This window comes from Miscanthus floridulus, chromosome 5, assembly GCF_019320115.1.
Source record: "Miscanthus floridulus cultivar M001 chromosome 5, ASM1932011v1, whole genome shotgun sequence".
Taxonomy (NCBI): domain Eukaryota; kingdom Viridiplantae; phylum Streptophyta; class Magnoliopsida; order Poales; family Poaceae; genus Miscanthus; species Miscanthus floridulus.
In genome coordinates this window covers 93,263,559-93,276,079 of record NC_089584.1, presented here as the reverse complement: position 1 = coordinate 93,276,079, position 12,521 = coordinate 93,263,559, and the positions used below count along the sequence as shown (strand labels likewise).

The following is a 12,521-nucleotide window of genomic DNA, read 5'->3' as shown; positions in this document are numbered from 1 at the left end:
GCATGTTGTAAGCGTATGTTTCAAGTGTTTCGGATATTTCAGAGGTATGTTGCAATTGTTTCAGATGGATGTTGCAAAAGTAGATTGGGATGTTGCATATGTTGCAATGGTTGTACACTTATGTTGCAAAGGTCTATTACCATTGTTTCATCTGTGTTTTGGGGATGTATGTTGCAAGTGTGTTTATCTAAATGTTGCATATGTTTCACACATATGTTGCAAGTGTTTTATCTGAATATTGTGTATGTTTGCAATGATCTTCAAGTGTTTTCATGAGTTTTTTTCAAGTGTTTCAGAAGCATGTTTTAAGTATTTCATCTGTCTTCTTTTGTATGTTGCAAGTGTTGTATCTGGATATTTCAAAAGTAGATCGAGCGAGTGTTGTGGATCTCCATCTAGTTGATGTGGATCAGATTTTTCGACCGTGTTTCTCGACTCCACGGTGGTTCGTGGTGGCGAGCAGACCATGCCCCTGCAACAGTGGTCAGCGATGGCTTGAGGCAGCTCTAGTGCAGTTGCCTCCTGCACGCAAGCCCCGTGTGGGACGCGTGAAATGGTGTGGAAACATAGTGCAGGTGCGGACGGCAAGCGCTAACAGTTCTCTTTGGACAACGCCTACGCCTTAGCAAGTACGGGGCGCGCGGACGTGTACACTGTACAGCATTGTGCCGTCGAGGCATCGCCCGCCCCACACGGCGAGCGCATTGCATAGCGTTTGGTGCCGCGAGGTCTACTCCTTTGCTCCGTTTCACTCTGATTTTACGTGTCTACCGGCGAGATCAAGTACAAATTGGCTCTGTTCTTGGCTAACGAAGCTGCCTGTTGTCGACCCAGCCGAGAGCACACAGCCTGTTTCTTTCGTAATACATGTCCAGCTACGTGTAATTTGCCGTACTAAGCTGCGGTCCCGGTCTAAAAGACGAGACGGCCAACGAGATCGTCACATTTGGTGAAGGTGGTTGTGGCGTTCGTGTCACTGCAAACACAGCACCAAAGTCCAAACGAATATTGGTCTGCTGATAAACGCTGATGAGCTGAAGCCCAACACTGCTCCCTTGGATTTTCAAGGGGAGCTGCTGGCTGCTGCAGCAGCTCCAGAAACGAAACAGCAGCAGTGCGGGCTGCAGCGATGCGTCACCACTCACCGGTTTCGTTGCTGGATGAGTACAGTGTAAGAACAGGAACTTCAACTGCTGGCCTGGACATTAGGACCGGCCGAGACAGGCCGATTTGAACATTAGGACGAGAGTCGAGAGAAAGATTCTTACATATCGCACTCAAAAGAGAAACGCATACCTAGATCTAAGCAGAATTTGACATGTTGCAAGTGACAGTGTGACACAAGCAAAGGTGTGCGATGCAATAATAATAATATAATGACTGGAAGTTCACCCCGAGCAGTAACTCTTCTGTCAATCAGTATTCACCGTTTGACCAGTCCCAATGGGAGTTTCATGACTTTAAATAAGCTGACATGGCATAAAATAGATGATAAAAGTTTCATGGATGAAATGAGTTTTATGGGGATGAAACTTATCTACATTGTTTTCAACAAACTGAGTCAAACTGGGACATGAAACCCCAAAGACTGGCCTTAGCTAATTGGCAGTTTCATAGTTCAAGCAATTTGAAACGGTATCTGTACTTGCCTGCTGGCCACATTGCCCGCTTGCTGTGTGTATATATATATGCCCAAGGCAAATCGTTTCTGAAAAACTGTTACAGAAAGAATTCTGGCATACAAACTACGAACATATACACAGCAAAACTTATGTCTGCTCCTTCAAGATTCAGCGTTTGGAATCTTCATCTGCATGTTCTGTACTGTAGAGTGAGTTCACTTAGCACTTTTGTACATGTTGTCAATCACGCCCTGCAAAATTGGAGGATACAACTCAGAAAACACTCTCCTGTCTCACTGCAACACATCACAGACCCATAAACAAGCAAAAGAATGCTAATAAAATGAAACAATAATAGCCTCAGGGGTATACAATAATACAAGCATCACTATTGTAATTGTAACAGGCGAGTATCATAAGATGCTATCTCGTTCATACAGCTTAAACTAATTCAAGGACATTTCAACAAACACACTGTTATGCTTGCAATAAACAGAATATACTGGACCAACTTTGCGCCAATAGTTCAAAAAGAAGTACCTGGTAGTACTTGAGCAGTTGCGGACGCTTCTTTTTGTATGTCGGAGTGATCAAATCACGGTCCATGTCAAACGGTACTGGTTCCAGGTGCACATCTTTTATGAATTCAAAACCTTTGAGCTGAGGAAACAAGTCGGGTTATGATATGTGCATCAGTAGCAAGCAGACAAGAATCGTTGGAACAAGCAAAACAAAAGAACAATCATATTCCTCACCTTCTTCTCTTTTCCTATTCTTGACAGTTCTCCTAAAATGTATTCTTTTGCTTTTGGATTCTTGCACAAGGACTCAAAATCACCACTTATTCCATTTGCTGCAGCCCAACTCTCGAGAGCCTCCTTGTTGGGATTGACCACAGCAACAAGGAAGGACTCAAAGCTGTTCCCATATACCCATATCTAAAAAAAATGTTCAAAAAGATTGAAGACAATTCAAGTTCCTTCAGCAGAACAACTAGGACAGAAGCATAAGCAAAACAATCCAGTTTTATTAGCATTTCATATATAGAATGATGTTACAGAAAAATTCAAAATGCCAGAGAAATTAAAATGTTGAGCATTACATACCGAGTCTAGAGCAGAAACAAGGCCGTAAACATTCTCCAAATTTTCAACCGCCACATATTCACCCTGTGAAAGTTTGAATATATTCTTTTTGCGATCTATGATTTTCATACATCCATCAGGTTGCCACTCACCAATGTCACCTGCAACAGAACATGGAGATGTGTCAGATTTCTGCTTGGTTGAAGCACAAAATAGGAAATTCTGGTGATGGTATATGACTGGAACCCTGGAGTTCTACATCGAATTTTAACTGCTAACAATGTGTGTCATAAATATTGTGATCACTATGTAAAAACAGAGCAGTAGTACGGGCAACACTACCAGTGTGGAACCATCCATCAATCAGGACCTCCTTTGTAAGGTCTTCACGCTTGTAGTATCCTGAGAATAATGTTTCTCCCCTGATGCATATCTCTCCACGAGGCGTGCTCGCGAGTGCATCGTAATCCATTTCTGGGACCGACTCCAGACGAACATCGATGTTTGGCACTGGGGGGCCAACAGTTCCTATCATGGACATTTGATTTGGTAGCGAGACAAAAGATCCAGCACAAGTTTCCGTGAGACCTAAAAGGAAAGAAGATGAGTGAAGACATTCAAGTACGGGTATAGGTTGGAGAAGAGAAGCAAGTTCTGTTCACATCCTCAATAAAAGCATCATCAGCTTGCACGTGACCTAACTTGGCTAGAATATATTAAATTCTTACTATTCTTCTCTGTTTATGTTGAAATCGATTTAAAATTAAGTGCATGTCATGAAAAAATAAATAAAAGTGGACCATTCTGCTGACAGAATCTTATTTATTGGGTGATCGTTAACTACACCGACTACAAGCCAACAGCATTAGTCATGCTGCAAGCAGAAAACCAATAAGACACTCTTATCAATTAACTAAACTAAGCTGCCAACTATGACGTAGCAACTTAATTTACACAGTTACACCAATTTTCCATGCTTTCGTTGTGGATCTTAGACACTACTAAATTATAAGGGGCTCCAACTAGACAAACCGCAGCAGAAAAACGTCAGTACTCAGGACTCCCGAGTCAGGAGCAAGGTTTTAACATGAATCAATCGCAAGAGTAGGAATTTCTAGCTTTCACATCACAAAAGAAATGTACCATATCCTTGTAAGACATGTGCACATGTCACCACTCGCAAGTATTCTTCAACATGGGTAGCAAGTGGAGCAGCTCCAGATAAAATAACTCTAACGTTTCCACCAAGACCCTCTTTCACCTGAAAACCAATAAGTTCAATTCTAAATGGTAAATAGTCTAAAGAGCATACATAATCAAGAATTGTTGTCTGCCTAATTTGATTACCTTACTAAAAACTACTTTGTCACATATGGAAGCAGCTTCATTGTGCTTAGCTCCTCTCATCATTCTAAAATGCTTGCTGCAAAATACAATGTGGACTTAAATACTTTCACTTGTAAAATGTGAGTAACTGCAGGTACAGGCACTTATTGGTCAAAGAAAAAGGTTATCATTAGCACACTCAGAAGAAATATTGATTTAAGAATATTTAGGACAGAAAACTTACAATTTGTAAGCAACATTAAACAGTGTACTCTTTAAAAACCCACCAGAGGAAATTTTTGCTTGTAGTCCTGAAAACAATCAGGTAAATGTGAGAAGAGTATACCCATGAACACGCAAAATTGCAGAGACAATGGTGGCTTCAAAGCCTTTTGAACAGTGAATGGAAACTGCACCAATAGATAGACAAAGACATCAGGTTCATGCATGAGCTTATACGAAAGACTGAAACAACCTCGCCTAACAATTCTTCCTTTTCTTTTTGAACGCAATGGCAGGAGCTCTGCCTTTCAATTATGGAGAAATATAATTGATCCAGTTTATGAGGAAACCAGGTCTGAAAACCTCACGGTCGCACAGTTTATAACAATTCTTCCTGTAGTGAGAGCACGAATACAGATTCATAAATTAAATAACAGACTAATGGGGTAAGCCGTACAGTCAGGACATGACGAAGTAGCTAAGAGACTAGAGACGATATGGATATATGTAATCTACTAAGGTGAATAGTAGATTAGGACATCTGGCTAAGGCACCTCAAGATTATTATGGGACCACCAGATACAGTTGTACAAAAAAAAACAAAGGTGCAAGTTACACCATAAGCATTAATTAATAAGAAAGTGCAGAATAAGTACTTAATGAAGGAAACTAATAGACCTATAAGCATCAATGCCAAAAACAACCTGATAATAATCATACAGTACATTGTATTATTCTGCCGCTCATAACCACATTAGATATCTCATCCATGAAAATTATTTATGAGACCGAGACAAGCCATAACTAGCTCCTTACCAGAAAATATCCGATCAAGAACACGAGGAACAGCACACATAATTGTTGGTTTCAGCACACCAATATCTTCAACTAGCAGCTTAACATCCTGTGACAAAGAAGTTACAGTCACTAGAGGCCCAACAAAAAATGACAAAAAGGTATTCAGGTGAGAACACAGTGTCATTGATGCTTACCCCTCGCCAGAATCCAATAGAGGCACCATGGAAAATAAACAATTCCTCCACAACACGATCAAAAATGTGTGCAAGAGGAAGGTAAGACATGTAAACGTCGCTTTCTGCCAACTGAAATTCTCATATTGTAGAAGATATTAAATGTCTGCCAATGTGTAAGGTAAGGTCACATAATTGAAGAGCTTCAAGAACATCTCACCTCCTCGTTTTGAGAGCTAAGTAACCTGTCCACACCTGCAATGAGACAAATAATGCTCGCATTTGATATCAGTACTCCTTTCGGGTCACCAGTAGTTCCACTAGTATACATTATAGTGCATATATCTGACTTCTCCTTGACTGGAAGATCAAATTCTTGGTCAGCCGCCTGCAGATATGATCATGTAAACGGAAGGGTAAGCATAGTCAACAAATTTCTTATATGAATTGTACAGTTAAACCAATCACTAATCCATTTTGTGTCAGCCATAAATAGGTCACCGTAGTAAAAAGGTCATATCAACTAAACAATTAAACAAACATTTAACTTTGGATAATTTGTCATCAATAATGTACTATTGTATGATCATGCACAACAACAACAGACTAAGCTAATTTGCAATGTCAGAAGTCTTTATTTTGATGTTCAGCGAATGACAATATGTATTTTCTTATGTGGTGATTCACTCGCATGTTGTGGATAGACACAACATTAAAAAGCTGTAAATCCATAATACCCCAATGAAACCAACAAAGAGCTCGAGCACCTTACCAGGGACAGAAATTCATCCCACGAGTACACTGATAGCCCATATTTGCGAACTTCTTCCTTCTGTTCTTGAGTTACCTTGCTGAAACTCACGATCGCTACAATAAGAAATGTATAATTTAGTTTCATAATATTTAGTTCTTGATGTTGGAATCCATCTAGGATATATCAAACTTACTTTTTAAGAACTCATTTGACTTGGGTAAAGTCTTCACGAGCTGCCCAAGTTGAAAATATTCAACATGCATTTAGACACACCAAACATATGTATCGATAATAGAACACAAAATATCATATCAGCGACACAACTCTCATAACTTTTGCGCAGAATACAACAATAAAAAGACCATATTGGAGGTATGCTTAGCCAACAACAACAACAACAACAACAACAACAACAACAAAGCCTTTAAGTCCCAAACAAGTTGGGGTAGGCTAGAGTTGAAACCCAACAGAAGCAATCAAGGTTCAGGCACGTGAATAGCTATCTTCCAAGCACTCCTATCTAAGGCTAAGTCTTTGGGTATATTCCATCCTTTCAAGGCTAACTCTATATATGATTCTATTGATTGAGATAGGTGAACATGACATAGATTATACTACACACTGCAAACCTATTAATTCTGCATTCATGGTAAAGAACCATACCAGCTCAATTTTCTTTTCCTCAGCAAAAACAATCTCAACTTCTGCATGGCACAGAATAAACTCTACCGCACCAGCTCCTACAAAATGAGTTTGGTCAATAAGAAAACTGAACTGTATTCAAGACCCATTTCTCAAAAAAAAAAAAAAAAAAAGGAATGTTGTGCACCGATGCACAACCAATAAAACCTAGCAAGATGAACTACAGACAGAAAATGGTGGCCTCATTCATGTATAGCAAAATCTGAAGCCACGAAAATGGCAGAATGTATACCAAGTGTGTCGTATAATGGAACACAGTAGATTCCATGGGCGTTGCAAGCCTGCAAAGGATAAAGATTTTAAGGTGAATAATTTGACAAGGGAAACTTATGAACACAGTGATTTAGTTTGTTCAGAATACAAACTTAGTGGATCTAATTTTTCCAGCCAAAATATGAGAACACATTGAATCAAAATCTGGTAACACAACATTTTACCTCCATTGTGATAATCCATTCAGGACAGTTAGCACCATAGATACCACAACGACTACCCTGCAAAATTGCCATATTGAAATTTTTAGTCAGCAAGAGATGGCACCAGTGCGTCAAACTGATGTGCCTAAGGGGACCAAAAGTTCCCAGTGTTCTTCCAAAGCTGTGAAAAGAAAAATACAACTTCTAGATACTCAGGTAAATTAGTATCGTGGCGAACAAAATAGCATAACACTAAGAACAGTGGCCAAACCTTTGCAAGTCCACAGCTCCTAATAGAGTTACCAATTTTGTTTGCAATGTCAAACACCTCCTTATATGTCTTCCAGACATATGCACCAGCCTATTACACGAGACAAATTGTCATTGGGCAAAACACCATATTGCTGGAGTCTTCCAGGCAACGGAAGTTGTTCACCGACTAGTTACCTTCCCATCAACAATCTCACGGTGGCCAAGCATTCTGTTGTTTGGATACTTCTCCACGGCCATGCTGTGCAAGGACCCACAGACTAAAGAAATTAAGTATGTGGAGACAAGAGGCCACTAAATTTATTGAAATGAAGAAAAAAATAGGCCACCCCAAATTTAAGAGTTGTCAGAAAGTCAGAAGTAAATGCAAAGGGCCGACTTATATTCTGTTAATTCCCCTGGCTAATTTAAGAGTTGTCAGAAGCCAAAAATGCAAAGGCCAACAGTCGAACATAAATAAAACAAACATGAGACCGGTGTTGCATTGACACCAGGAACCATCTGGCATCAGCGTGCTGCACGTCCGAGCAATGCTACATGACAATACAGAATCGCATTCCACATTCCACATAAAGATTCCTCGTCAAAGTGCGTGACATGTTTGTATCGCCAGCCAGTTCTACTGATTCAGAAAGTTTTCTTCTGATATTTCCAAACTTGATTAACAGTTTTGCAGGACGATAGACGAGAATGAACCAAACAACTGCATGCAGTGCCTACCGATCAACATATATAGATCTTACCCATCAGGAACTGCAAGGAGTTATCAGTAAAACGTAACACAAAAGAGGCAAATCTGGCAACAGAAGCAGAGAAGAGTGAAGCATCCGAGATTCGCTATCTGCCTACGGAACGACGAAGGACGGGATCAGGAGCAACCGAGAACCTGAAAGAGTGATTGCATCACAACTGCCAAGCGAATCTGAAGTGTAACTAATCAGGATCTCAAAACATCCAAAAAAAAGGGGTAGGTGAGCATGCAAACTATCTCACACATAAATCCCATATATAATTGGATTATTATGTTTTTGGATCAAAAGCAACAGGAGCAGACAAACGATAAGCTAATCCACTACTCCTTTTGTTTGTTCAGGCATGCTGGCATAAGCAAAGTTAGCAAACAGCTAACCGAAAATTTGAACATGTATCAAATCCATCCAAATCTGCATGAAAGAGAACAGAGGCAAATAGCTAAAAGGCATACATCGACGGCTTCTGATCAATCACCAGAAGCCAAAAACGGTTGCAAGCACTCTTCCACCACCCCCTGGTCTAACGGCACGCTAGTGCAACGGCAAGCTCAAAAAAAACCCCACCCCGCGCACGCGCAAAGACGGAACCGAAGCTCGAGGCGCGCGCGAGAGAGAGGGAAGGAGAGCTCACCGGAAGATGTCGTAGCAGCTGTCCATCCCGGGGACGGGGGGTGGGAATCCGTCGCGGGCGAAGGCGCTCCGGTAGGTGGGCCCCACGGCCGGCCGGCCATCGGCAGCCGGGCGGCCTGGCTCGACCTCCGCCACGTTCTGCATCTCGCTGCTGGGCGCTCGTGAATCGCAGCAGCGTCTGCTTTGGACTCCCTCCGTTCGCTCGAGCGAGTGGGGACTCCGATTGCTGGACGCTAGCAAACCGGGGACCGGTGTGTGTTAAAAAGGAAAAGCCGCTGGGAGTACAGGGAAAGAGACGGCGGACGGCGGACGCGGGCCCATCTGACATGGGGCAATCGGGTATCCGGATGGGTAATGTTGGGTGGCCTGCCAGGCTCGTGCGAGCTTCGGGTATTTCGGGTGGGTGAGGTTGGGTGACCAAAGCGTTGGACTCTGGGTTTCTTTCTCGTCAAGCTCCACGAGTCCACTCGCTGCGTGACACGTGAATCCACATGGAAATGCTTACTACTTGTGTGTGGTCGGGAAATAATTGGTGTCGTGAGCTCTTCTGTTCGAGCGAGAAACTGAGTGCTCGTTTAGTTTTTAAAAAGTTTTTAAAAAAGTGCTACAGTAGCTATTACATTAAATCTTGTAATATGTGTATGGAGCATTAAATGTAGAAAAAAAAACGAATTGCATAGTTTGGTTGGAAATTACGAGACGAACGTTTTGAGCCTAATTAATTCATAATTAAACACTAATTGCCAAATAAAAACGAAAGTGCTACAGTAGCCAAATTTCTAAAATTCACGAACTAAACATAGCCTGAGAGAATTTTATGTCATACTACCTGAAAGCGAAAGTTGCAGAAGTTTGGTCGTGTTTGTCCCTGGTGTCAGCCTCTCGAAGAACTGCTGGCACATCTTGCGAGGTAAGCTCATCATGATACTCTTCGCTGTTAGACTGACTCCAACCGTTGTTACCCAAAAAGGACATGCATTTGTTGTTTTGGGTCTTGCAGAAAAACAGCCACCTAAACGTTGCATGTTCCAACAGGTGACCCAAAGACTGATGACCAAGTACGGCTGGTTTCATTCGACAGGAGAGAGAGACGGACAGAGGACCTATATTTGGGTCTCGACTCGCTGCCGATGCAAAATGCATCATTCATTTGCCTACGCCGTTGGACGTCGTTTTTTTCTCTTAGACGATGCAAAATGGGTTTGGGTGCCGTAATGGCTACCCGGTTGGAGACAGTCTTAGGGCTTCTCTAGTGGTCTTCCAAAACCGACTCATGGTCCAACGTGGAACTCAGAGGAGTCGATTTCATCACCCGAGAAGGCCGACTCGTCGAGGAGAGAGAGGAAGGAGTCGATGCATTGCATCGGTTCATCCGAATAATCAAATGAATCGAGGACGCGCCGCGGGGCCCTTCCTGTCCGCGACGTTCGCCATCGGCCTCGCCTGGCGCCGCCGCCCGTGCTGCTTGGGCGCGTCCATCACTGGAGGTCCGATTGCAACTCGTGGCGCCGCTCGGGAGAGCTCGTTTGGCCGCGACCTGCGCTGCCGTACGGGGACCTCGACCGGCCGCGACCTGCGCCGCTCGAGGGACTTCGTCCTTCCGCAACCCACGGTGCCGCTTGGAGACCTTGTTCGGGCCGCGACCTTGCCGGTAGAGACGGTGTGGGGTTGAGATGGCGGATAAAAGGAGGTGAATAGTTCTTTTTAAAACTTAATTACGTCGGCTAATCAATATAAGTACGGAATTAAAACTATCGGTCTAGTCAAAACTACACCCTCTATCTAAGTTATCAAGCACCTTAAAATATCCTAAACAAACAACTAAGGTGTCGGACCAGTTAGAGCTCGCCTAACCAATCTAGCTTGTAAGGTCACACAAAACTATGTAACTAGTACTTCACATCATCGAGGAAGCTCCTACACAAACTAGTAAGCAAAAGCACAAAATCACCTAAACTTACTAGCAATGCTCAATAACAAGGCTACATAAGCCAAATTATAGAGCACAAATTACTTAGCTACACAAACTAAACAATGTGACTAATAAGGTTACTAAAACTAAATTAACCACTTAAAGGAGCTACTTCTATACTACACAAGCAAGAAGGCAACTAGCAAACTACTAAAGCTAAACTAGTTCCAAGAGCAACTACACAGGCACAATATATATAAAAGTAATACAAGCTTGTGTTTCACAGAATGCAAACCACCGAGAAGATGATGAAGATAATGTTGACACGGTGATTTTCTCCTCAGGTTCACTTGGTTGCCACCAAGCTACATCACCGTTGTGTCGACCGCTCACTTGGTGGTTCGGCGGCTAATTGGCATCACCTGCTCAGCTCGCACGTCAGGCACTGCAAGAACCTACCCCGAAAGTAAGAATAGCTCAATGACACGCTCAACTAGAGTTGCTCTACGCGATTTCCGCGGGGTGAGCACAACCCCCCTCACAAATCCTCCTCTATAGCACCGCACAATTTTCTCATATGCTTCAACGGAGTCACAAGCCACCAAACCGTCTAGGAGGTGGCAACCTCTAAGAGTAATAAGCACCACCGGCTAGCAACTCGATCACTTAGTGTCACATGATGTAACCTCACGATACAATCGCACTAGAATCGCTCACTCACTCGATCGGATGATCACTATCAAACACATGTGAGTTAGAGGGCTCCCAAGCACACATATACAAGCCACCAAGGCTTAAGGGTGCACAGCTGACCACCAAAGGGCATCCAAGTGCTCTATTTATAACCTCACGAATAAATAGAACCGTTACCCCTTCACTAGGCAAAAATCACAGCGACTAGACACATCGGTTAGGATGACCTGACGCGCCAGGCCCTACGTCCGGTCACTCCTGGCCATCCATGTGTCCTAGCCATTCAACATCGCGCGTTCGATCCCAACGATCGGCAGCCACGCGCCAATGGTCAATTGATGACCGGACGCGCTGAGCCCTGACCTGACACTACCGCGGCCCATCAGATCACGCGTGCCAGCACTCAACCAACATCTGACCGGATGTGCCTACGCGCAACCTGACGTTGTGCCACCATTGAAGTCAGGTCGACTCCAGAGAGCTCCTAGAGCCTCTAAACTACGACCGGACGCGTCAGGTTGATCGCAATCGGACGCAACACCTGCGTCAGGTCTGCACCGCGCTCACAAGATCACCCACGTCAGCGTTCGTCAACATAACCAGACGCGGCCACTGCGCGTCAAGTCACCACTTCACGCTAGTGTCCGGTCACATGGCTGAGACCGCGCCTTCACTACTGAGCATGACCGGACGCGCAAGTCCAGCCGAGGCCTACGTCCGGGCACTGTTTCATAGTGACAAACACCTCCCTTACTTCACAAACTTCTTTACCCTTGCTCGAATGTGTCAACCACCAAGTGTACCACCTTTTGTACGTGTGTTATCATATTTTCATAAACATTTTCAAGGGTGTTAGCCACTCAACTTGCCACACAACTCGATCCTAGCAACGATGCAATGTTAGATCACTTGAGTGGCACTAGATGACCGATATGCAAATAAGTTTACCCCTCTTAATAGTACGGCCATCTATCATAAACCTGGTTACAAACTTCTCTATACACCTATGACTGGTGAAATAAAATACCCTAGGTTATACCTTTGCCTTTCACATTCTATTCCATCTTCTCCAATGTTAATGCAACACATGCACCAACCAATCACAAATGATATGATTCACTTCATATCATCACGTGACCGTATTGTTTCATCGATCTTGACTTCAC

At 43.2% G+C, this 12,521-nt stretch overlaps 1 protein-coding gene across 1 annotated transcript; it reads right to left on the bottom strand.

Annotated features, from left to right (window-relative positions):
• Nucleotides 1-1,492: 1,492 nt before the first annotated feature.
• Nucleotides 1,493-8,981, bottom strand: LOC136450245 (long chain acyl-CoA synthetase 4-like). The gene is made up of 19 exons (XM_066450622.1): nt 8,752-8,981; nt 7,546-7,609; nt 7,370-7,459; nt 7,120-7,176; nt 6,915-6,963; nt 6,644-6,720; nt 6,174-6,213; nt 5,999-6,093; nt 5,447-5,614; nt 5,248-5,358; nt 5,072-5,159; nt 4,278-4,344; nt 4,055-4,130; nt 3,851-3,968; nt 3,050-3,295; nt 2,729-2,868; nt 2,378-2,560; nt 2,163-2,282; nt 1,493-1,873 (listed from the first exon to the last, which is right to left on the bottom strand). The coding sequence occupies exons 1-19, from the start codon at nt 8,892-8,894 to the stop codon at nt 1,838-1,840; spliced, it is 1,968 nt and encodes a 655-aa protein (XP_066306719.1). The 5' UTR covers nt 8,895-8,981; the 3' UTR covers nt 1,493-1,837.
• Between the last annotated feature and the right edge of the window lie 3,540 nt (nt 8,982-12,521).

Coding starts and splice junctions, on each gene's coding strand:
- LOC136450245 (XM_066450622.1), bottom strand. CDS start 8,894: ATGCAGAACGTGGCGGAGGTCGAGCCAGGCCGCCCGGCTGCCGATGGC. Junction 6,964..7,119: donor AATGGATTATCACAATGGAG/GTAAAATGTTGT, acceptor TATCCTTTGCAG/GCTTGCAACGCCCATGGAAT. Junction 6,721..6,914: donor TCCATTATACGACACACTTG/GTATACATTCTG, acceptor CTCATTTTGTAG/GAGCTGGTGCGGTAGAGTTT.